The 27,521-nt window shown below is 34.6% G+C and overlaps 1 protein-coding gene across 6 annotated transcripts in view; it reads left to right on the forward strand.

The window, feature by feature from the left end:
• The window catches only part of CFAP299 (cilia and flagella associated protein 299), a 667,873-nt gene extending 643,128 nt beyond the window's left edge, over positions 1-24,745 (forward strand). For 2 of the 6 annotated variants that reach the window (XM_071093562.1, XM_071093563.1), the window contains exons 6-7: positions 114-243; positions 19,251-19,504. In XM_071093562.1, the coding sequence (XP_070949663.1) occupies positions 114-243; positions 19,251-19,346 (226 nt within the window). In that variant the 3' untranslated portion in view covers positions 19,347-19,504. Of the gene's footprint in view, positions 1-113; positions 244-19,250; positions 19,505-23,948 lie in introns of those variants that run through there. The other 4 variants (XM_071093559.1, XM_071093558.1, XM_011710338.3 and 1 more) reach the window with 4 other exon arrangements.
• The last annotated feature ends 2,776 nt before the right edge of the window (positions 24,746-27,521 follow it).

Raw genomic sequence — 27,521 nt, forward strand, 5'->3', positions numbered from 1 at the left:
AGGTTTGTTCCCCACTTATCTTATGACTGAACTTCCTCAAATAGTTCTTAAACTATATTTATCAATTTCATGCATTATACATCTTAATTCCTAATACATGTTTATTTTTGTAGCTTTTACAACTGGGACGCTGATATTGCTGTTTGTAATTCAAGTCCCAACTATCAAGTGATTGCTGATAATCCAGAAGGCTTACTTTTCAGATACAAAAGAGACAGAAAAATTCTCAATGTGGACCCAAAGGTAATTCCTCTTTCACACTTATGTATCTCTTCACCTGTTATTGTATTTCTGCCACTATTCAAAAAATCTGTTAAGTATCTGACATTCTTAAGTTGTTAAATTTAGAAAGGAAATAGCACTTTGAAACTTAGAGCATGTACTACCTTTTAAAAACCACTCCATAGCTTCATAAATTATTAGAAATTAATAAGAAAGAGTTTAGGGGGAATTTAAATAGAACTCACAAGTGGAAACCCTTCTCCATGCCTAGCATAGAATTGCACCAGGGAGCCAGTAGGCCGCGCATGTGCTTCCCCCGATACTGGAGATGTCCAGCCACTTGTTACTGTTAGTGGGGAGGAGGGTCATTTAAAGAAGGGAGACTCTCACCTTACATTTGTACTCAGAATTCTAATACCTCTCTGTGTATGTGACCACTAAAAATGGTTTGGTTCTTAATGTACTTCTAAGTGTTAATTTGGAAAACACTTTTATTTAAATATTTTAAAGACACGTCCCATGGTATTTTGAATTTGTTCAAAGATAAATATTTACATCTTGCATATTTTCAAAGACTGCATTTGAATCATGACTTTTTATTATGATTTGTCATATGTCTAGGGATGGAAGTTGAAACTTTGCTTGAAGTCATTATGTGTTTGACTTGTATCGGTGGGTTTCATTTTGTTGTTATTTTTAAATTTTGAAAACTATGATTCACATGAAAGCATCAGTATAAACTCCAAAAGCAAGAAAGTTTCTTTCATAATAAAATAAATAAAAATTGTGTGATACACATGGAATATGGACAAGGATGGGCCAAAGGTTATAAAAACTTTTCCAAAAATTTTTAGAAAACCAAAGTCAAAAATCCAATCTGTATTTCATATCCACTTACTACAGTTCCTTGTACGTAAAAAATGCCAGGCACAGTGGCTCACACCTGTAATCCCAACACTTTGGGAGGCTGAGGTGAGCAGGGCACCTGAGGTTGGGAGTTCGAGACAGGCCTGGCAAACATGGAGAAACCCCATCTCTACCAAAAATACAAAATTATCCAGGTGTGCTGGTGCATGCCTGTAATCCCAGGTATTCAGGAGGCTGAGGCAGGAGAATGGCTTGAACCCGGGAGGTAGAACTCTGTCAAAAAAAAAAAAAAAAAAAAAAAAAAAAAAAAAGGCTAAATAACCATGAGTTTAAAGAATTCATGACCAAAATTCTGTAGCAAGAAATAGATGATTACCTGAAATGAGATTCAGCTACAAATATCAGAAATGCCTAGGTAGTAATTTAAACAGGATAGAAGCTGCTTTCTCTTCCACATGTAAGTGTAGATAGTGACAGTCCAAGGTTTAAATGACAGCTCCACAGTCATCTGGGCCAGAGTAATCCTCATGTTCTTGGGCCAAAATAGGTCTCCAGCCAAAACAACCACATTTAAAACATAATGCATGGATGGGGTTGAGAGGGTACAAAGAACATTCCCCTGATGCCTTTAAAGGGAATTTCCAAAAAGCTACCGCACAAACGTTCACTTATGTTCCATTGTAAGAAGTTAGTCTTATGGAGATGATTAGCTACATGCAAAGCTGGGAAATACAATCTTAATTCAAATGACCATGCACCCAGCTAAAAACAGGTATTCTGAGACAGGGAGAAGAGAGGTTTAAGTAGACAACTAGCAGGTTCTAACACAATGCTATCTCCTTCAAAATAACAATACTCTTTTTTGGTCTCAGATTTCTCATTAGTGAAATGAAGTACTGGATCAGAGAGTTTTTAGGACTGTATTTATTATGAATCTATACCAGAATAGTTTATCAACATACCTTCTCTCTAGTGGTTCTTCTTTACTTATGGGTGTCAAAATGAGATCAGTTGGGACAAAGTACAGAAAACTTAATAAATAGCATTTCCAGAGTCATTTCCTTAGAAGTCTAAACTATATAAATAAGAAAAGATTTTAAATTATGAACACGCTTGTTAAGATGTGCAAAACAAATATTTGAATCAATTTTGAATGACATCATATTTAAACTATTTTAGGGCTGTATTTTAACTAATGGCATATTTCAAGAATGCATGTCATGATTTGTAGTTTTTACAGTCTTTGGGGAATCATTATTGAATGCGAACTGTTGCTTAAACATGGTTGAAATAATTTTAACTAAAACTCAAACTTCCAAAGTAGTCAACCATGAGATTTCAACATGACATATAACATTTGTCTCTTTTTTTCTGAAAGATTTTGATTAGATTTTATGATACATTTGAAGAAATTTTTTTCCACCTCTTGAATAAAGAGCAAGCATTTGGTTAATGAGTGGTAAGAGTAAGAATTATTAGGCAAGACATACAACAACATTTGGATACATATATTTCTTTAAATTTTAATTTTATCTTATGGAAAGTAAAAATTAATAGTAGACTTATGAAAAGAAATGTTGGTCTCAGCATTAGTAAACAGAGTCCTAGGCTTTACTATTAATTGGCTGCATGACCTTGATAAATTCAGTTAACTTCCCTGGGTTTTAGTGGTCACAACTAGAAGATAGAGGGTTTTTGTAGTAGTTGTTGTTGTTTGTTTTGTTTCTTTCTGATCTCTAGAGTTCCTTTAAAGTACCAGGCCCAATTTGTAGAGATTCTGCCTCAACTGGGACCAGAAGTACGTATTTTAATAAGCAGCCAGTGTGATTCTGCTACAGGTTGTTCATGAACTGCAATTTGAGGGAAATCTCCATAAAAAGTCAATAGTCTAAAAACATCTGGCATTCTATTCTTAAAAAAAAGTAGAAAAACACTTATATATTTTAATTATTGTGGACAAGATGTATTGTACATGGCTACAAAATTTCTTAACTTATCCTCTCTTCAAAGATCCAAGATCTTTTGTGTTTCATGCATCCAACATAAAATTTCTTATAGACCTGAGGAAGAACCAAGAAATAACCAAAATAAGTATCTCTAGTTACTTTAATAACTACTAATACATATTGATAGAAATTACATTTTTATACTCAATATTTTTCTTAGCAATTTTTATTGAAATCCTTCCTAAGGTGAACATCTCATAAATCCAGTAGTTAAAGAGCTGTAAAATACTGTAAGACCAACTCAGCTCTCCTTTTCTTCTCCTTCATGTACCCTCTTTGAAATACTTTACACTTAAAATTAAAGAGGTCAAGATCAATTAAAGGTGGAAACAGTGATAAACAGGATGTGTTTACTTTGTCCAACACAGATGTGGACTCGTTAATTCTGAAGTATGTTTCCCACGAAAGGCAGTTGTTTGGGAATGGTAACAGTGGAAAAAGAAACTTGTACAGGTCTTACAACAAGTAATATGAGTTCATTGGTTAAGAAATTCCAAATGCAATAAGAGTTTGGTTGCATTGAAAACAGGACCACTGGCTTTAACTTCCCTGCAGCTGTATAACATCTGGAACAAATAAGCCAAGTTTCTATTTTTGAGTGAAGAATGCTTGTTTGAGTGATTCACACCCACCAAAATGTTTCCAGTGTATTATCTTTAGAAGAATTAAATGGAAGCACTTTGCACTCTGTCCAATATATTATCTGGACAAATTTTTTAAATAGGCTTTTTTTTTTTTTTTTTTTTGCTTTTAAAAAACACTAACCATGGGATAGTTTGCTTTGACTCTTACCGTAGCATAAGTGGTCTAAAACTGGCATGAACCACTAATAAGGCAAGAAAGAGAAAGAGAGCGATTGTATATAATAGTTACAACAAAAAGTATATATATTTCTTGGTTACACCAGCTTTTCTCATTTCCCATTTCTGAGAGGCCATCACCTGGAAAAATGCCTTGCTAATGAATATTTGATAAATGTTCATTAAATTGATGATTGAATAGATCCTTCCCTCCAAAAGCAATAATAACAACCATAATAATAGTAATAGTGCTACACTAATTAAAAGTTAATGAGTAAATTATGTTAGTTATTTGATACAGCAGTGATAGCAGATACGGGTATAGTCATTTCCCTCTATACTAACACAAATAAGTCACAAAAATGCAAGAATTTATTGCTGAAATCAGATTTTGTAGCAACTATGAAGAAATATCTATTTTGGTCTATGCTTTTATACCTTCTTGTGCAGTCCCAGGAGTATGTAATTTAAACTATCTCAAATTAAGACTATTGAATTAGAACATGATTTTGATTTATGAACAGACTTCAACAGATTGAATGACTCACTCACAGTCAATAGTTAATTATTAGTAGAAACCATCAATGAAGCTTAAAATTATGAAACACATGGGGAGGTGAAGATAAGCAAAACTTCAGTATTTGCCCTTTAAGTGCTCTTAGTGTTTTCAGGAAAATAAGTCAAAACATCACTGCAGTATAAGGCAAAAAGTGGTACATTGCACAGGAGAGAAATACTTTCAGAATTCAGTGGAAGAAGAGATGATTTTTGATCTGGGGACAGGAGCTAGTGGAAAGGAATGGTGAAGGGAGAGCATTGGAGATAATGTTAAGTGATAATAGAGGAAGGAAACTTTTAGTGGGGACTTAAAGGATGATTAGAAATTGAACTAGACAGGGGAGAATTGAACACATAAGGAGGGAAAGGCAGTCAATATCAGGAATTAAACCTATTACCCAAGATAAGATTCACAAGTGTAAAACAGACAAGGGAAAACCCAAATAGTTCAGTCTGGCTTCTGCATTGGCTTGAAAGAGTGAAGTGGGAATTAAGCCTGGAGAGGTCATCAGAAACTGACTGCAGGACTGAGGCAGATCTTGGACTGGACTTAAGAGGAAATGGGGAAATATGCCAAACATCTTGTGCAGATAAATAACAGGATGAAAGTTAGGCTTTAATGTTAGAAGGTGTACAGTAGTACCGATGAGGGAGGAAAAACTGGAGAAGACAAGCAGAGTAACAGTAATCCAGGTGAAAAGTAAAAAGGACTGGAAGTAGAGGTCCTGCTGTAGTTGGCAAATTTCGAGTTAATGCTTTCAATATTGCAACTACCAGATCATTCATGTACAGATAGAACTTAGATTATGTATATCTATCTAGAAAACTTCTTGAGAGACCTCACTCTCCCCCAGTACTCAGAAAAGAGAGGGAGAGAGAATGTGTGTGTGAGACAGAGGAGAGAGACAGTATTGCTGGATGGGTATAGAGCACACAGGTGAGCTGGATGGATGTCTGCCACCTCTGTGTTCTTCCCTTCACCCCCCTCTTCCTCATTTGATGTTTCCTTGACAACTGTTGAGAACTATGAAGTATAAAGGTGAATCTGAAAGGTAGATTTCTTTTCCTAAAAAGCTTACAGGTTAACTGGTGAGTGGGTGGGAAAATATGCACATAGAAATGGCAAGCTAGAAATCAACCTGAGAGGACAGAAAAAGTTCTGTAAGAATTCGGGGGAGGCAGAATGTACTTTGGACCATGGATGTTCAAAACCAAGTTAATGAAAAAGATAGCATCTGAACTGGGTCCGGAAGGGTGGGTATGGTGAGGACGTGAGGACTGGAGAGGAAGGGTGTTCTGATAGGAAGGAAAATCATGCACAAAGGCATGGGAGCACAAAACATGAGCCTGTGAGGGAAGGCAGAGGACCTCCTTGTGGCTACAGACAGGCTGTCAGCACAAATCACATATCAGAATCACCCAGGAAGCTTTAGAATATATGATGCCTGGCCTCATCTCAAGAAGGCTGGATAACTGATCTGGGTGGAAGGCTCAGGCACTGGTACTTTTCAAAAATACCCTGGGTGATTCTAGTGGTTCACAAGGGTTGAGACAAAGGTGTAGGAAGGAGAGTCATGTCAGAAAAGTCTTGAGAGAATAACTAAACTACACAAGTGGAGCAAAATCTAATTAGTTTTTGCCATTCTATAGACCTCAAGGAGATTCAGTACTACTTGTGTCACAATGACTTAGAATCAAAATTTCTAAGTATGAAAATGCATAATCCATTTTGAAAGGATGTGATGTGACTGTTCTGTTGGATAAACTTCATCGGCATGCTTTTAGAATTCAAAAGAAAATCAATTATATTAAAAATATGAAAATTTATAGGGCAAGATCTCTTTTTGTTATCTTATTTACTGTCCAGTAGAGTACATCTTGAATATAGTTGCTTGGTAAATCACTGATAACTAAACTAGCAAACTAAAAGACATATAAAAAGATCTCAGAGAGGCATAGTTTCTATTGAATATAGGACATCAGTGAAACAAAAAACAATGTTATAGAATAAAACTTTCTGGATCCATGCTGAGTGTCACAAAGTTTGGAAGGCATGTGCAATGTGGACTGTGCATGGACTTAGCAGGATTTATTTCTTTGTTCTTTTTGTATCAATACTCCTGACTATTAAGCCCAGACTCCTCTATGTGAAAATTGTTCACAATTGTTCAAACATAATAACGAGCTACTTTGGCATGTAGTCTATTATCACAAGAACTCTTTATCAGTACCCAGCCTGCCCTGGTTTGACTAGGAGCAATTCCTATTAATTCAGAAAAGCATTTCCTCTTCCTCTCTCTTTCTCAAATTCACTGATCAGAGAACTCCAGGCTCTTCCCTTAGGTATCAAACTGAATCCATCTACGGTGAGGGCCAGCAAATTCTATTTTTAAAAGCCTCTTCAGGTAGCCCTAAAGATTAGCTGGATTTTATATCCACTGCTTTACACAGTACTATTGTCTTAGCTGTTGCTTCACCTTAATGTATGTGCATAAAGCAATCACTTCATTCATTTAAAATATGTTGTAATGCAACAGTGTTAACTTTAAGTCATTGAAATTACACATTCCCAGGACTGCACACAGACTAGAAAGCACAGACCATATACCAAAGAGTGCTGTGTAATGAGATACAATGCTTCTGATAATAAATGCTTCTGCTAATAAATCACCATCACTGCTATTTTTGCTTCTTATTTGGATCATTATGAGGACCAGAGAGTGGGCAAGGGGTTGGGGGGTTTTACGCATTCTTCCTATTACTGCCTCATGGAACTTCATTTTGTGAAGTGAGTTTGCCTAGAGGCTCAAATGAAACAATACACATGACAGAAACTTGTAAAGCATAAACTGTCAAATGTAGGGCAGGAACCCTTTCTGGACATTTTGCCATTGTATCACCAGGGCTAGCACCATGCCCGCACATGGTAGGTGTTTAGTAAACATCTGTGGGATGAATAAATTGAAATATTAAATATTTGCTAAAGAAAATGAATGGTAGGGCCAAAAATAATTCTTAAAAAAATGAGGTTAACTTAAAATATTTTAGGGTCTTAGGCACTGAAAACATATGTAGAGCTAAACCTATTTTTAGCTAAAAACTACCAGAGTTATTGACTCTGGTACTTTTCTGCCTAGGTAGGTGGATAAATGAATTATCACTCAGGGTTCTTTGAGGAACTTTTGAGGGTAAATAGTAATTTGTACAGGGTAATGGCAATGTGCTAGGTGCATGGGTAAATGAGAGTGGCAATTACTTTATTATTTTTTAAAAAAAAATGTGTAGTCACTGTTATCTATTATTGTGCAGATGCTAAAAACAAATATGTCAAATTCTTTTTCTCTGAGCAAAAGGCTAGCACATAAAGTTTAAAATTAAAAATAAATTCAACTAATAAAATCACCCATTTTTGTTTCTGCATTTTTTTTTAATTTAGAGGAAGATTCTAGCAACAGCTTCTCAGAGCTCCTCTCTCCTCTGTTTTGCCCTCTCAGGCAACCCCCACCCAATCACTTGCTACTATTAGTAGGAAAGGTGTTCATTACCTGCTTAATGCCACCTCTGCTTCCGAGGTTGTTGACTGCTCTTCATTTCCCTTGCCTCCCAGATCCTAAAATCCTAACCTATCACAGCCTTGAAATTGATCTTCTCAAAATGGAGGCCCATAACATTTCTACATCCTATCTGCAGATGGTTCCAATTTAATCTCTTGGAACCTCGCCCTTCAGTGAAGGTCCTCAGTTTTAAAATCTGCCTTTTAACAGGAGGAGCTACATATAATCCCTTTTGAAAAACAAACAAACAAAAAGCTGAGTAGAATAAGTTTTAAACAAGGTTATGGCTTCCTCAACGTCTCAAATGTTTCTGCAAACTGTACTACAAAACTAAATTAATGTTGGGCCAGTGGGGCAGGGGATATCTACTGAATCACCAACACCACTTTTTTGGCCCCTGGATTTCCCTTGGGGGCCTCCTATAAATGCTGCTTTTTAACTGTGGCACAGTCACAGTTATTAAGTAAAGCTGAGGCCTTGCCAACTTTCTGGTTTTGCTACCCAAATTTCTGAATGTTTGGTTGATTATAGCCCTAAAACACCCACATACTAAGTAGCTTTTAAACATTTTCTCCTCTGGGTAATCACCTGGTATATCTGAACTGAAAGCCCACCACATATAAATTAAGTATTTACTCAGCTAACTACTGCTAAAATCAATGGCCTTGAGGAATACATTAAAATTATATAACAGAGCTTGGCTTTTATGAATTAAAACTCCTAAAACTTAAATGTCATGTCCTCCACTTGACCTGAAAAACTGACTTTAATTTTATATGCAGTATTTAAGGAACAACCCCCAGAGATAAGTACATTGTTCATAAGTGTCCAGTGCATGAACTCATATATGAACTGTAACACAAGAAACGTAAGCTATGCGAAAGAAAAAAATACATATATTTTTTTAATTTTGAATTTTATACATATACATAAATAGATACATGTCAATATTTAGTAATAAGAGAGTATAAATGATAAGCCTCCATCATCTGAGCTGAATATATGCAATGAAAAGAAAGGTACATATCCCAATAAAGCATACATGACAAAGAAAAAATATTGTTTTAAGCTTTTAATTCCAAGAGCAGCCTAATCAAACATGATGCCAAAAGTAAAAGGGACCCATATGGCCTAGGAATACAAGGATGGAGAGATTTGAGGAAGAGATCTTTATACACAGTTCATGCTCACTTTCTCACAAAATGTATTACTGCAAATCAAGAAGTACGGAAGAGAATAGAAGTTAATTTCCTGGCAAGATGAAATGATTGAATAAGAACAAAATAATTGTTTCCTCTATGATCTTAAAATCCTGATAACTAATAACACAGAAGCAGGCATCAGAAAACACATGAGTCAGGCATGGTGTCATTGCAGGTGCAAGACCACAGTTGAGGGATTATTTCTAGTTCAAAGAAAAAGCATGTTTTTTTCCTGGGCCTCAACAGTTGAACAAGTAGTTAACTCCCATGACTCTTTCTCAGCCATTCACCACTCCCAGCAAATACTCATAATTTCTCAAAATTTGAAATCCCAAAGCAGAGTGAGAGTTGAAGTTTATTAGAATATGGAATACAATAGCATGAATAGTGACCAAGACCATTAGTAAGAAAGAAAAATCTCATGTTGATAACTTTTAAGTGGTTATTGCTGGCTGGGATATCTTTGGCATGTACATTAGTGGCCCTGAGTGAAAAAGAAAAACACAGTTAAATGAACAAAAATGTCAGCCCCAACTTGGTAGGTCAGAAAACTACCTCATAAGTATATGAGGTTGCTCCAGGGGAATAGGTTCTTAATTTAGGGAGAAAAACAACTTATTTTAAAAATCTGTTAAGTTTCAGCCGGGCACGGTGGCTCACATCTGTAATCCCAGCACTTCGGGAGGCAGAGGCGGGCGGATCACGAGGTCAGGAGATCGAGACCATCCTGGCTAACACGGTGAAACCCCATCTCTACTAAAAAATACAAAAAATTAGCTAGGTGTGGTGGCGGGCGCCTGTAGTCCCAGCGAGTCGGGAGACTGAGGCAGGAGAATGGCGTGAACCCGGGAGGTGGAGGTTGCAGTGAGCCAAGATAGCGCCACTGCACTCCAGCCTGGGCGACAGAGCAAGACTCCATCTCAAAAAAAAAAAAAAAAAAAAAACCAAAAAAACACACATGGCCATATACAGAGTAATATAATTGTATTCGTATTTTAGGTTATTCAAAGACCTGCCTGAGTACCTTAATAAATCCCACTTGACAATTCTTCAAGACCTGAGGATTCTCTAAAATACTTTGGAGCAGTTGAAAGCAGAAACAAGCAGAACAAGCTGGAAGGGACTGAGAAATGGCCACCAGGGCTCAGGCAGGGCAAAGCTCTTAAGAGGAGCAATACTTAGAATGAGTCGAAGGTACAGAGATCTTATCAGCTTTGTGATTAGGGAAAATTACTTCACCCCTTTGAGCACTTCACCTCTGTCTTCTCATCTGTAAAAATCTAAAATTTTACTGTCATTTACAAACAGTTGTGAAGATTAAATGAGAGAATGTGTTTAAAATGCCTGCCAAGGAGTAGGTGCACAATGACTGAAAATTGCTTCCTAGTAGTGTATTACCTTAGATACCATGAAAACTCTAAAAGAATAATCATTTTGCATTGCAAGAGTTAAAAATTGGAAATAATCTGCATGTTCATGATCAGGCAATGGTTAAATCAATTATGATACATGCGAACAAAGAAAGAGTATGTAGCAGTTTAAAAAGTTAAAGCCATTTTTAGTGATGTTGATGGATTAGTGTAGATGTTCAAGATACACTATTAACTGAAAAAAGCAAATTGAAAATAATGTAGATTGGCCAGGTGCGGTGGCTCACACTTGTAATCTCAGCACTTTGGGAGGCTGAGGCAGAGTTAGATGTCAAGAGTTAGAGACCAGCCTGGCCAACATGATGAAACCCCATCTCTACTAAAAAAAATACAAAAATTATCTGGGCATGGTGGCGTGCACCTGTAATCCCAGCCACTTGGGAGGCTGAGGCAGAAGAATCACTTGAATCTGGGAGGCAGAGATTGCAGTGAGCTGAGATAGATCATGGCACTACACTCCAGCCTGGGTGAAAGAATGAGACTTTATCTCAAAAAAAAAAAAAAAAAAAGTAGATAATATTCTGTCCTTTGAATTATTCACAATTGATAAGAATTTCCCACTTGTGGAAATTTAGTTTGGTTTCTGCTTTCCCTCCAGTTTAATTAACAACTCTCTACAACCAAGTTTCTGATTTTACCCCTGCTTAGGACAGATTTCTAAAATGGAAATTGCTTAATCAAAATATACGTATTTTGTAAAGCTTTAGATACATATTGTCAAATTGCTTTGCAGTTAGACCATGTCAATTTACAGTTATATCTGAGCTGTTTAAGTGTCCCATTTTCCATGCTCTATTTATTTTGCATACTTTTTTAACTTTGTTAATTTCACAGTCCAGATTTGTTTGGAGTCATTTAGATTTGCATTTTTACTACTATTGGAAATGAACATTTATTTTATATGCATGCTAGTATATAATATTTCTTATTTACATATTTATTTTAGAGACAGCATCTTGCTCTGTCACAGGTTGCAGTCCAGTGGCACAATCATAACTCACTGTAGTCTAGAACTCCTGGGCTCAAATGATCCCAGTTCCACCCGGCACATCCCCCCTCCCTAGCCTCTGGCGTAGCTGGGACCACAAGCACTAATCATCATGCCTAAGTTGTTTTTTGTTGTTTGTTGTTGTTGTTGTTGTTGTTTGTAGAGACAGTATGTTGCCCGGGCTGGTCTCTTAACTCCTGACCTCAAGTGATCCTCCTGCCTTGGCCACCAAAATTAATGGGATTATGGGCTTGAGCCACCATGCCCAGTCTCCTTTTTTTCTACAATTGTTATTGCCATCTACCTACTTTCCTGTAGGGTTTTAGTGGGAATTTTAAAATAAAATTTTAAAGTATTCTATATGTAGAGGGTAAAAAACTTTTGGCTCTCATATTTTTAGTGACATGCCACAGCTTATATATCTTTTAAAGTTCACAATTGTTTTGGCATGCAAAATTTTTAAATTTTTCTATGGTCCTAACTACTGATTTCTCCTTCTGATTGCTTTCATTGCTTCTATATTTAAAAAGATTTCCTATACTACAATCAGGAAAATAGTTACATATATTTTCTTCTAAATTTGTTTATGGTTCTTTTGATACATTTAAATCTGTAATTCTTCTGGGATTTGGGTAGAATAAGGTTAGAGTCTTCTTCTTTTGTTCCATCAATTATTATTTTTTAGTAACTTTTTACTGTTGCTCTTATTCCAATGTCTTGTTTTACCCATATTTTATTCTTGGCTTGGAGTCCCATCTCTCCTGGGACCCACTAATGGTTTCAGACAGTAATCTTTTCACAGCTCCTTACAGTGCCATGAATTTGAAGGAAGAGCTTTCTAAGTGCTGAATTTTCTCAGCCAGTTACATCGTTTGCTGTTGCTGTTGTGTATGTGTGACTGTTTTTAGCACTCTTTTTATACTTTATTAAGAAACAATTTTTAAAAGAAGATAGAGTCATCATTCTCATACAGCTATACAGTGAGCATGTGGCAAATATTTTTAACTCATTAATTAATGAGGGACCAGTAAGGTATTACAACTGATTCCAGAGAATTCAAAGAGCAGAGACATAAAAAGGGAATAAACAGATTTTTAAATAAATTTCAAATAAATAAAAAAGGGTCAATGCAAAAATCCATTGTATTCTACTGAGCACAACTACTTTGCATTACTACAGACAATAATTATTTGAATTATTATCGAATTTCTAAAATTTGCAGAATTGTAATAAAGATCATAAATAAGAAAACCTAAATGAGTGAGTAGTCAAGATACCCATTGTTTGACTTTTTGCCCATTTCAAAGTTTCTCACAAGTTTCCCTGGCAGTCTGTCTCCTTCCTTTTTTTTTATCACAATAATTTTGGAAAGATTATTCTTGATCGTAAAATGCAGCTAGTCTTATTAGGTTTGCCTTACCGTTTATATAGGTGTCTCAAAAGTGTTATTTTACCATATAGATCACCTTAAGTTTGTGTTGTAAATTCTAAGGCTATACAATTTTAAACAAATACTAAATTAAATTCTGTCTGGAAGTATTCGTAAGGAATCTCAAATTGGACTTTTAAGTCCCTCTATTATTTGTCATCCTGCTGCTAGAAAACTAAATCCAAGAAACTCTGTCCACAATATTTCACCTATAAAACCTGTAACTTTGGGTAAATTATTCTCTTCTAAAAGTCCCAAAATATCTCAAGATAACTTGTACATAGTATACAATATTCTCGACCATTAAAGCCAATAAATAGACCAGTTTGTCTGGAAGATCTTTGTAAATACTACCTCCATAAGTCAAGTCGAGCTTAATTCCTTAAAAGTAGCTGTTTCTATGTGATTCAATGAACATTGTTTACAAACATGACATTACAGGGAAGGCTTTGGTTTTACAATTTGTACAATTACATCCTGGTAAAAAGGATGACAACTTCTTACTGAACTGATGCGGATTACTAAATGGCCATGGAAAGTAAAAAGACTCAATAAGAATTTCTGAGTCCTAGAGGAATAAATGAAAATCACATGTCATTTTCAAATGTTTCATTTCATTTTATAAAGTAGATTCTACTAAATTTCTATGGGTTACAGATTTCTTAAGGAGAAGAAGAAAGGGTGTTCTTAAATATCTGAAAAATGAAACATTAAGAGAACATCAACAATATCCCAAATGAATAACCATAAGAAAATTCTCTCATCACTGCATTTAGTCTTATTACAATTTTAATTCCTAGTCCGCTGAATCTTGTGCATCATATGCAGCCCTCTGCTTTGGCCTAAAATGGGTCCTGGAAATCCTGACTCAGTCCACTCGTGGTGCAATCTGAAAGCTGTCTAACCAATGTCAGCTCAGCTTTGAAGTGTCAATAATTAAAGTACCTGGTAGTTATCTTCCATGAGGTTCTAAGACAGTTCTTTGTTAAAGACATAAATTCTGGACTATAACCTGGAAGAGAAACTTCAGGGAAGCAGCAGAGTAAAACAGTACTATCAATAAACTATAGGGACCTAAAATGACTGTTGTGGACTGATTACTAATAATTTTCAACGTGAGCAGTCTGATGAGAGTTTATAGTAAGAATAATGCAACAGACAAGGAAATTTAGTTCTTTTTGTGGTATGCAAAACAATGATAATAAAGCCACTGCAAAAGACAATTAGACAAATATCTCTAAGGATGGTGATTAAATCTATTTTCAAAGAAGTCTGTGAAAGATATATCAGATTCAAAAAATGAATGAAAATAATTTTACAGAGGAAGAAGTCTTGAGATAGAGATAAGACATAGATAATACTAAAACATAATTGTTAATACAAGAAACCAAGTAAAGAAATTTAGGTAAGTGTACGTAACGCCTAAACATTTGTATTTTTTAAACAGTAACTGAAATTATGACTGATAACATTATACTAGTGTTGTCTAATGTCATTAGGCAAAACACTGCTATAACTCTGATAAATATAGAAAAACCTGATGGAAATATTTCCAACAGTTATAATCATTATTTTCCCTTAGGTTAAAAACAAGTAAACTGGAAACGGCAATGAAAAAAAATTCAGGAACTTCGCATAAAGCATACAAAATTTCTGAAATATTGTTAATAACATTATGCCTATTCAACTTACATAAGTAAGGCTGAGCAGTCTTCTGATTTGAAAATTCTTCCCAAGGAATTCCACAAACAAAACTAATTATTTTTAGCACCTCTTTGCAAAGGTGAAGGAATAACTCTTTGTGATATTTTTGAAGGGCCATCTGGGAAATCTCAGAGATAGTTTTAAGTGTAAAAGATATCGTGACTGTTTTATTAATTTTTTCTATACTTAAGATCCGATTATGAATGGCAAAAATCAGAAAAAACGATAGAGGACATTTGGACATTTGATTAAAATAAGATCAGGGTACCAGAGAAGTAACAATGAGTTAACAGTTTAAGTACATACTTAAAACAATAAAATACTTAAAAATAAACATATACATTAACATGGTTGTAAAGAACCTTAGCTCTTTATATGTGAGGAAACTGTTCTTTGCATTCTTTTCCTTAAATAATCAGGTATGTAACAAATTCAATATAAAGCACAGAAAATTATTTTTATTAGACATAATTTTTGCTATCTATCTAGGCAGATTACATAGGAAGCTAAAAAAAAAAATCTTTCACGTAGTAGGCAAATAGTAAGCTAGGAAAGCAAGCCCATCAAGATTGGGCAAATTTTACGAAAATTGTAGCACATCTCAAAGCTTCTTTTCACACTCAGGTATTATGAATTAAGGCAAGTAAAATATATTTCCAAAATTTGCTCTTCATTTTGCTTTTTCATATAACTGCAGTTTTCAGGGAATCCGTTTTTATATTAATCCTCAAATGTTATTTCTGTTAAAACTTCAATATGTTTGTCATTACTATGATCAAATGAAGCAGTAACTATTTTTAAAGTTCTCAATTTCAACTTTTAATAAGGAAAATATTAACAGTTATCAACTACATAAATGAAAGATTTTAGGGTCCTTAGTAAGTCCCAAGATCGTACAGAGGTTCTGAGATGGGGAAAATCATGGGAGGGAAGCCTGAAAACCACTACTCTATATATCCCCACTATTATATACTACTACAAAACAACTACAATAGGACAAAACTATTTTCTCTTTGAAACACAAAAGGACATAGACAGTGGTGTCAGTCTGTCCCTATTCTCACAGTGTAGTCTTAACTATTCATATTAAAAGGACTTTTACCAAAGTAACTTCTATTTCAAGAAGAAAACTAGAGGCTGATAATTAAGCATTGTCTGTCTTCCACAAGCATTTTAAAAGATGAGCAAAATTTATATGGCAACTTTCAATAGCCACACACATACCTTTTTAAAGAGACAAAATGAATCGTTCATTAACAGGACCCAAAGGCAAACACATTCTATAGGATATAAGCAAAAGTATATAAACTTAAAATTATGCTTAATAATTAGGCATCAAATTTGTGGTTTCCTATCTTAGTTAGAAGTCAACTACATATCAAGTGAGTATTCATTGTATAATTCAACTTAATATCAGTCTAAGGTTATGTGTCTTAGACCGATATCTACATCTGAGGGTCTTGGGACCTATATTTAAGCTGATTTGTTAAAAGAACAACAACTACAAAAAAAAAAAAACATGATTACTGTTGAAATAAAGTTGTCTGAATAATGATTCAATGTAGTTAAATATAAATTTATACTTTTCATTATCTAAAATATTGTGTAGGCATATTGTTAGTTAGTAGACCTAAGTAAGTTTAAGACAAACAAACCCAAGTAGAACAAAATGTTGTTTATATTAAACCCAACACTGATAAATCAGAGAACATAGCTGCTTATTTTGAACCAAAATTATTACACTAGTCTTGTTTTCCAAAGATTTACTGTGATTATGTGAACTTAAACTTTAAAAACATTTCTGAGTTTCTGTAAAAATAAGTTATTAAGTATAGTGCAATTTAAAATACTATAACTTTTAATTTCCTAATTTTTGGAATTTTATGAATATTTGATTTATATAAGAATGTATTTATACAACAGGTGCTGGAGAGGATGTGGAGAAATAGGAACACTTTTACACTGTTGGTGGGATTGTAAACTAGTTCAACCATTATGGAAAACAGTATGGCGATTCCTCAAGGATCTAGAACTAGATGTACCATATGACCCAGCCATCCCATTACTGGGTATATACCCAAAGGATTATAAATTATGCTGCTATAAAGACACATGCACACGTATGTTTATTGCAGCACTATTCACAATAGCAAAGACTTGGAATCAACCCAAATGTCCATCAGTGACAGACTGGATTAAGAAAATGTGGCACATATACACCATGGAATACTATGCAGCCATCAAAAAGGATGAGTTTGAGTCCTTTGTAGGGACTTGGATGCAGCTGGAATCCATCATTCTTAGCAAACTATCACAAGAACAGAAAACCAAACACCGCATGTTCTCACTCATAGGTGGGAACTGAACAATGAGATCACTCGGACTCAGGAAGGGGAACATCACACACCGGGGCCTATCATGGGGAGGGGGAAGGGGGGAGGGATTGCATTTGGAGTTATACCTGATGTAAATGACGAGTTGATGGGTGCAGCACACCAACATGGCACAAGTATACATATGTAACAAACCTGCACGTTATGCACGTGTACCCTACAACTTAAAGTATAATAATAATAAATAAATTTTAAAAAAAAAGAATGTATTTATATAAGAACTCTATAGGCCAATCAGAACAGAGATTCTTTAATTTAGAAGACATTTTAACCTAATTCATTACCCTCCAGAGACAGGAAAATATTATGCACTCATCCAAAAAGAGATAAAGGTCTTTCTAAATTATAAGCATCTAGACACACAGACACAAGACTGCTTATAACTTCAGATCTAAGTATTAGCCACATATCAAAAGTAAACACAGAAAAATCACCAGTTCATATATCAAAGCATTGTAGTCTTTCGTGATGGGTGCAAGAGTCTTAATTTGAGCTCAAAATAGACAAATAACAACCAATAAAAATAAAATACTTTAAAAAAGGTTATTGTCTGTCACACAAGGAGAATAAATCTCTCTAATCCATTAATCCATTTACAGAAATCACAACGGCTAGCCCACAATGTTCTGAATCACTGCTGTCACCAGCAGGAAATAATATATCAATTGTAAAAGCTGCAAAGACAAAAACAAAACACAAAAATAGCCAAAAAGGAAAATATAGAAAGAAACAGAAGATCCACAAAGTTAAATTTCTCACTGGGGATTTGCCTTTGGGAGTCTGGGTTTAAGCCCCCAGGGGTACAACCTCCTCCAGCATATAGGTTATTCATCTATCAGAGGAATCCACTGACTATTGGCAGAAGAACCTCCAAAATATTTACAAGACAATTTTTAAAGGGGTATAAATAACTATCATGCAGCTACAGCATAAATGTTCAAAAGATTTCATTTAATTCATTAATTATAGAAGGAACCAGTAAGATATTATAACCAATTCAAAGGAGAACATATCTGTATAGGGAATAAGGAAAATTGAAATAAAATAGCTGCAAAATAGGTCTCTATACAGGGCAATGGTTAATTGAATTCCACTGGGCAGAATTATTTTGCATCTTTGTGGGCAAGATATTTTCTATTATTATCAGTTTTATACAACTTAAAGAGTTATAAAATAGCACAAAAACAATAAAAAGCAAAACTAACTTAGATGGGGGCACAGTCAGGACACCCACTTTTTTGTTGAACACAAGAAATTAAGTACCATATGGAAAAGGCAATACCAAAGCTTCTCTTCATCTTCAATTCTAAATTTCTAATTATTTATTCATAGAAGAGAGAGCAAATAATATAATTCTTTCCTACATCAAATATGCAAAAGGTCTAGTAACTAAAATTTTCTAATTGTACATATTGTGCAACTCTTTTAGAATCATTTTTTCTCCTCTGAGCATCAGCTTTACCCAAACTTCTTTCTTCTCCCTTATCAATACCACATTAGCAAATACTTATTTCCATAGAGGCTTTCTAGAAGCCTATCAGTATGATAAGCTATCCAATATTTTTTTTAAAAGGATGAAATCCTTTTAAAAGGTTGTAATTTGAAGGAAGAAAAAAAAGCAGATCAAATAGTTTTTAAAGTGATAAGAAAGATGCTTTATGTAAAACCCACCATGGACAGGCACTTCCACTGGTCTAAACCAATCCCAAACTTGAGACATTTTATTTGACAAACTTGAAATCAAGATAGGATTCTTTTTGAATTATTACCCTGAAGTCACACATGTTTGTAAAGGCCTTCGCTAGGAATTCTGAAGTTAGTGACTCATGCGGTTCAGTAGAGTCTAGACAAGCATGAGCCTGTGACACTGCTTTGATCCTGGGCATTTTCAATATCACAACCCAGGGCCTCAAAGCTCCTAATTGGAATTATCATCACTCCTGAGAAAAAGACTAAGGGGGAAACATGTATATATCTCCATGGAAACAAACTTGTTAGTTTTGTTTTCTACAATATAAAGCAAAAAAAAAAAAAATAATAAAAATAAGGCCAAGTATTTCCATAGACTTGACTAACAATGTAATTTATGTATTTTAGGCACAGCCAGGTGACAACTCTACTAGAATCCCAATCCCGACAGAACTCTACATACAAGCTGTCATTTTTGACCACATTTCCAGAAGGAAGACTTAAGTACCAACATGTTAATTTCCTAATAATTTGCTAAATTTAAATAAATTCCATAGACAGAGCAAATTAGAATAATAAATGAGCCCTGTAGCTGGAAGGCAAATTAGAACAATAAAGTTAATAAAGAAATTAGAAAGAAAACTGTAATATTGACTGTCTTTTTATTATACTGATAGGCTCTAAGCTGATTGCAACATTTCATGGAAGAGAATTTTGGTGCTACTTCAAAGATACGGAAATTGGTGACATATTATGTAGCTCAGAATTTTAAAAAAAAAAAAAATTCCCCTGTTGCTAAATCGAATGGACCAAGCTTTTGCCATATGGCAGTGCTAGCTGCTAAAATCATTGAATATTGACCGTTAAGGGATCTCAAATTGGCATACAAGGTTTTAAACAGTACTAAACAAGTAAGTAAAATCTGTGATATCCCATGAAATGATGTATAAAATGAATGAAAGTGTTTAATATGCATATATGCTTGGATAACATGAATCCTAAAACAGCGAAGCTGAGGAAATTAAATCTAAAGGAAACAAAGATTTTAGAAAACTCAAGACTCGATGATAGAAAAAAACACTTTTTCCTAATGTGCCCTGCAGGTGGCTTTTGTGCAGAAAAGATATTAATATTTGAAGGCCACTTTCTATTAAAAATTAATATTTGGTTCCTCTTCTTTATTTCCCATTCAATTTAATTCCCTTTTTTAGTGTTTCAAAATACCTTTTTATTTTTTATTTTATATTTTAATTATTTTTAATGTATTTTCTTTTTTAAATTATTATGCTTTAAGTTCTAGGGTACATGTACAAAACGTACAGTTTCGTTTCATAGGTATAGGTGCCGTGGTGGTTTGCTGCACCCAACAACCCATCATCTACATTAGGTATTTCTCCTAATGCTATTTCTCCCCTAGACCCCCACCTCCCAACAGGCCCCGGTGTGTGATGCTCCCCTCCCTGTGTCTATGTGTTCTCATTGTTCAACTCCCACTTATGAGTGGGAACATGCGGTATAGTTTGAATTCAGGTATCGTGATGCCTCTAGCTTTGTTCTTTTTGCTTAGGATTGTCTTGGCTATGCAGGCCTTTTTTTGGTTCCATATGAAATTTAAAGTAGTTTTTTCCAATTCTGTGAAGAAAGTCAATAGGAGCTTGATGGGGATAGCATTGACTCTATAAATTACTTTGGGCATTATGGCCATTTTCACAATATTGATTCTTCCTATCCATGAACATGGAATGTTCTTTCATTTATTTGTGTCCTCTCTTATTTCCTTGAGCTGTGATTTGTAGTTACCCTTGAAGAGGTCCTTCACATCCCTTGTAAGTTGTATTCCTAGGTATTTTATTCTCTTTGTAGCAATTGTGAATGGGAGTTCACTCATGATTTGGCTGTCTGTTTGTCTGTTATTGGTGTATAGCAATGCTTGTGATTTTTTCACATTGATTTTGTATCCTGAGACTTTGCTGAAGTTGCTTATCAGCTTAAGAGATTTGAGGCTGAGACAATGGGATTTTCTAAATATACAATCATGTCATCTGCAAACAGAGACAATTTCCTTTCTTTCTTTTTGAATACCCTTTATTTCTTTCTCTTGCCTGATTGCCCTGGCCAGAACTTCCAATACTTTGTTGAATGAGAGTGGTGAGAGAGGGCATCCTTGTCTTGTGCCTGTTTTCAAAAGGAATGCTTCCAGCTTTTGCCCATTCAGTATGATATTAGTGGTGGATTTGTCATAAGTAGCTCTTATTATTTTGAGATACGTTTAAACAACCTTGAACTGAGGCAATTAGGTGGGGACAAGTGGTGGAAATCTGCTCAGGTGTGGGGTTAGTAGAGCCCAAGGCAGGAAGTCACAGTTCAAATGCAAGGGTGTACTCATGGGGAAGGCAATGGCCTGGCGCGATATGTCAGATGCCAAGCAGGGTGAGTGGAGTGGTGTTACATTGGAATTGGGTATATCAGGGTGATCTCATAATTTTCAGTATATACAATATATAGAACAGATATGGAATATATATATGTGCATGTATAGTCTCACGCTGTTAACTGAAAGAGCCCAGGAGCAGCCACCCACCAATATCAGTGAGCATACCTAGTGCCAGGACCTTAGATTCCTAACACCATTTTCCACCAAAACAAGCAGGAATGGGGATCTTTGGGGAAACAACTAATCTGGGGGCTGAAGCAGGGAACATACAAGAGTCTGGAATACCTTTTAGTGCCAGAAGTAAAAAAGTTCTCCAAAAACAAATGGAATTTATCAAAAGGATCACAGAACTCAATGTGAAGGGTACCCACTGGCCAAATATAGGACCACTGGGGCATCAAAATGATGATAATTAAGAGATAAAGTAGGAAACAGTGAGTCCATACTGATCTACAGACATGAATAAATTGAAAGTTAAATAAGAAAAAGGGTGTTTACTTAGTATCCATAAAATATTTATTAATTATAGAGAAAACAATGGAGATAGGTGGAAGACACCAGTTTCAGCAAATGATCAAAGAGAATATCATCAGTAATGAAGTAAAATGAATTCGTGCCCTAGCAAATAAGATTCATGTCTGAATCAATTTGTCAAATATGGCATTTTAAATTGGAAGAGCAAGACTTATCTGATGCAACAGGTGACCATAGCATCCCCTTTGTAATAGTACTTCCAAAGTTGCATAACCTGAACCTAATCAAAAGAAAACTCAGGCAAACCCAAATCCAGGGATGTTATTCAAAATAACTGGCCTGTAATCTTTAAAAGTGTCAAGATCATGATAGTGAAGGTTAAAAGGAGGAACTGTCCCAGACTGAAGAAGGATAGAAAGACATGACAACCAAATACAATACATGATTCTGAAGTAGATCCTTATTCTATAAAGGGAATTTGGGGGCAACTGGTGAAAATTTAATTTTTCCAAATGGTGAAAATTTAAAGCTCTGAAGATTAAATGATAATAATATAAGAATATTTATTTTCCAATTTTGATGATTGTATTGTGGTTAGATTTATTTCCTGATTTTGATTATTATATTGTAGTTATGTAGCAGAATGTTCTTAAATGTAGGAAATTACACTGAAGGATTTGAGAATCCAAAGGGGATCATGTCAGTAGATTATTTGTAAATAATTAATGGGAAAAGGTCTTGGTGGTGTACTTACAACTTTTCTGTTAGTCCAAGATGTTTGGTGGTAAAATCATGTTTGACTTATTAAATTTATGAATAAAAAACCCTAGTTTCATATACTTTATAATGTATAAATTTTATTATTCTATCTATAGGTTTGACCAAATTTTAACAATCACTTCTATGGGTCCTTCTATGTTTAACTAAATTCCTTTGAACATTTTAAATTTGAATTATAAACTTTATTATATTTAATTTTCTAAGAATTTTAAATTTTTACCTAAAAATAAGCCTTCCCATCATTTAAATGACTATTTTAAATCTAATAAAATAAATATAATGACTCTTATGTTTGCCTAATGTATTCCTTAATTAAATTAAAGTATGGCTTATAAATACATAAAATGTAAACTTAAATCATGTCTTAATCAATTATTCAATTATAACACTTTAAATGGGAATAGCAAGGCTTATCTGTTAGATATTCTATATTCTAATATGCCAGCTTCTCTAAAATTTAACTACTTATTTTTAAATGAAGGCATTTAAAATTTTTCAAATATCAAACATATTTACAATTTATTCCTATATTTAAAGCTAAGTTTTAAAGCACTAAAAAGTCAATTATATTATCACAAGTAATTTTTATGTTAGCCTCTGAATTGAATTTACTGATAGTAAATACTAGTTGGAGATTTAAGTAGGATTATGAAATGTATTAGTTTGCAAGGTCTGCTCTAACAAACTTCCACAGACTGGGTGGCTTAAACACAGAAATGTCTTTTCTCACAGTTCTGGAGTTTGGGGGTCTAAAATCAAGTGTCAGTAGGTCTGATTTCTTCTGTCTTCTTTGCTCACTGATGGCAGCCTTCTCTGGCTGATGCAACAGGGGAATGTAGCATCCAGATGTCCTCACATGCTCTTTTGTCTCTGAGCACATCCCCAGTATCTTTCTGTGTACCCAAATTTGCTTTTCTTTTAAGGACACCAGCCAGGTTGGATTAGGGTCCACCGTTATAACTTTATTTTAACTTAATTACCTTTTTAGAAGCCATATCTCTAACAGATGAATATATAGTTTTCAACATATGAACTTTGGACAGACAATTCAGACCTTAGCATGACAGGTGGACTACAAACATCCAGGACACTTCCCCCGATTAGACTCTCATGGCCAATGCTAAGCCAAGTCTAAACCTCTGAGGATTCCAACATCATGCTTTTCAAATTAAGGCTGTCTTGTTGTCTAAGTGCCCTGGATTCAAATTTCTTATTATCTAATACTCTTGTCTGATTTGAGTTTTTATCACCCACTGAGGTTGACTGATAGTCAATGAGTCTATGCATGATGTCATTCTATTTCTAAATTGTTTTCATATTCTCTCTATTGGCCACGGCAACACTCCTATAAAAGACTTCAATGACACCTGATTGTACGGAGCATATCTCTCAAGTCTTACCTTGTCCTGTTGTTACAGTTCTAACGTCACACTAATGCAACTATTGGTACTTGGAAAGTCCTTTTGTGGAAACGTATTGAGGAGATTTCCACCCAGTAAAGAAGAGAGAGCAATTAGGCAACCGTTATGAATGAGTTCAGGTACACTAAGAAAGTAATGTTAACCTGAAGCTAATGGTTGAATGCAGAACCAAGGAAAGGGGACATGTGAAATGTACGTGATAATCTGCAAAAAGAACAGTGGGCCAAAGAGGCAGGAACTAAGAATCAGCTAACCAACTGAAGGGAAATGAAACAAGAATGGAACAATGCAATAAAGAATAAAGCACATTAAGAACCAGACTATTTGTTAAGCTGAGTTGGAAATTGACCACAATACCTTGTCTCCCCATACTTTGGCTCCTAAAGGTCCCTTCATATTCAAAACATCTATGATTCCTCCTTGCTGTTTCTTTAATATATCTATAGACTCCCCCAGCTGAAGAGACTAGCCTAGTAAGTTAGGTGTGAAAGGGCTATGTTTGTATTTCAGGAATAATCACAATCAAAGACTTGAACACTCAGAACTCCATGTCTATCTCAGTACTGAGTTCTTTTCTATGCATAATTTCCTCTTTCTGGAAAACAGCTTCTGTGTTTCTCTAGACCTTTTGTTGTCATAGAAAATATTTTCTGAACGATTCTAGAGTCTCATACTCTTTCCCTCTCCCTCTCCCTCTCCCTCTGCCTATTTCCCTGCCACTGTCCCTCCCTCTTCTCTCCTTCTCCCAACCCCAACCACTTTTTCCAAAGTCCAGAATCCCAGAGAAGGGACATTTGACTCAGCTTTGCATTATTTGAGATTTCGTTTGTTTGCTTGCAAGCCACAAAAAAAAAAAAAAAAAAAAAAAATTGCCACACATTGAAACAGAGATAAGGTACAGGAATCCAGAATTAAAAACCAAGACTTGAGAAAGAAAGAATACAGAGGAATTGAGTGAGGAAGCCTCTCTGTCAAGCACTGCCAGTAATAAAGCTGAGCTCCAACTACTCCCCAGTTCCTGTATGTAAATCCCACATTTCAAATTTCCAAGAGAGGAAACCTGATTGGCCACACTAGTGTCAGGTTTTCCTTCTTGGATAAATCAGCAATAGTCAGGGTCAGATGATTAGATATAATACCTAGACGTTCATCCCTGTGTGTCAAGGGCTGTTTCCAGAGAGGGAAATTTTCATGAGTTGAAAAGACATAGCAAGAAATATCTACTATAAAATCGCTTGAAACTTGTACTTTGAAACAAACTTTGCTAAAATTTAGTAAGTGTAATGTTGACTCAATTTAATGTTAAAATTTTTACTGGGAAGGATACTTCTTTCCTAAGTTGTTTTGGATTATTTTAGATATTTCACCAGGAATGAGTGTCAATGTTTTCTTTCAAATGTAATTTTGTTAATCAGTTAAAACTATTTTTTTATAAATAAAATTAAGTTATATGATATGCTTGATATATAAATTTTAAGATGTATTTCAGTTAAAGTGCATCTTGAATGATTTATTCAATAAATTTCTCAAATTGTTATGCTTGTGTATTATTTGGAAGTTTTGCAGCTCTACTTATGGGAACACTTTCTACATGTATAGTTTTTTTCTTTCCCTCCTGGCCAGTAACACTTGATTTATGGACACTGAATACTGAATTTCATGTAATTTTAAAAATTTACAGACTTTTTTTTTTTTTTATCAGTTTTAGGTTTCCAAATTAATTGAGCACAAAGTACAGATAGTTTCCATATGCCTTTTCTCCATTACATATTCACACAGATTCCCCTAATGTTAGCAACTTGCATGAGTGTGGTATACTTGTTACAACTGTTGAACCAGTATTGAAAAATGTTAACTAAAGTCTATAGTTTACATTAGGGATCACTCTTTGGGTTGTTCAGTTCTATAGGTTTTATCATTTTATTCTTTTGTATCTTTTTTTTCAGAGACAGGGTTTACTCTGTTGCCCAGGTTGGAGTCCAGTGGCACAATCAGAGCTCAGTGTAACCTTGAACTCCTGGGCTCAAGCAATCCTCCTGCCTCATTCTCCCAAGTAGCTACTACTACAGACATGTGCCAGCACACCTGGCCCAGTTCTGTCGATTTTAACAAATACACGCTGTTTTGTATCCACTATTACAGTATCGTATAAAACAGTTTCACTGCCCTAAAAATCACTTTTGCTCCACCTACTCATTCTTCCCTCCTTACCCTCTTAAACCTCTAGGAACCTCTAATGTTTTTACTGCCTTTATAGTTTTTCCTTTTCTAGAATGTCGTACAGATGGAATCATATGTGGCATCTTTCACTTAGCAATATGCATTTAAGTTTCCTCTGTAATTTTTCATGGCTTGATAGCTCATTTCTTTTTTTAATCACTGAATCATAGCCCCATGTATGGATGTATGACAGTCTGTTTATTCATTCACCAATGGAAGGAAATCTTGGTTGTTTCCAGGTTTTGACAATTATTGATAAATTGCTATAAACATTTACGTCCAGAGTTTTTATGGACATAAATTTTCAATTCATTTGGGTAAATATCTAGGAGCATAATTGCTGGATCATATGGGTTAGCTTTGTAAGAAACTGACAAATTGTCTCACAAAGTAACTACACTATTTTTCACTCCCACCATTAATGAATGAGAGTTCCTGTTGCCCCACATTCTAATCAGCACTTCGTATTGTCAATGTTTTTCAATTTTAGCCATTCTCATAGTTGTGTAGTAGTATCTTATTGTTGTTTTAATTTGCAATTTCCTGAAAACATATGGGTTGAGCATGTTTTCATATACTTATTTGCCATCTCTATGTCTCCCTTGGTGAGGTATCTGTTCATGTCTTTGCCCACTTTTTAATTGGGTTGTTTGTTATTGTTAAGTTTTAAGAGTCTGTGCATACTTTGGATATGAGTTCTTCATCAAATGTGTTTTACAAATGTTTTTTCCCAGTCTGTAGCTTGTCACTTCATATATAGTTTTTTAATGCTATAGTTAACAGATTTATTTAAAGATCAATATTAAATTGGCTTTTTCCATGTTATAGAAAAGTATTTATGCAGAATTTGCATTATCTGTTTTTTTAAGTTTGACATAACCTTCAAACGTAAAGCCATATGGATTCAAAACTTTTCAGAAAAAAAATATTTTTATTGGTAGAAATTTATATTTTCTATTTCTTGAGCCAATTTTGAATATTAATTTTTCTCAAAAATAACCTACTTATTTGAAATTTTCTAATATATTTTTATAGAATTGTAAAAAATATATTTTATAATATATTCCCTCTGTACTTTTTGTGATATCAAATTTCTAATCCCTATTTTGAAAATATGTATTTTATCTCTAAGAAATACCATTCTGGATATAGGCCTTGGGAAAGATTTCATGATGAAGGTGCCAAAAGCAATTGCAATAAAAACAAAAATTGCAAATAAGATTATCAACAGAGAAAAACAGATAACCTACAGAATGGAAGAAAATATTTGCAACCTGTGCATCCAACAAAGGTCTAATATCCAGACTCTATAAGGAATTTAAATTAATAAGTAAAAAAAAAAAAACATTA

The sequence above is a fragment of the Macaca nemestrina genome, chromosome 3, assembly GCF_043159975.1.
Source record: "Macaca nemestrina isolate mMacNem1 chromosome 3, mMacNem.hap1, whole genome shotgun sequence".
NCBI lineage: Eukaryota > Metazoa > Chordata > Mammalia > Primates > Cercopithecidae > Macaca > Macaca nemestrina.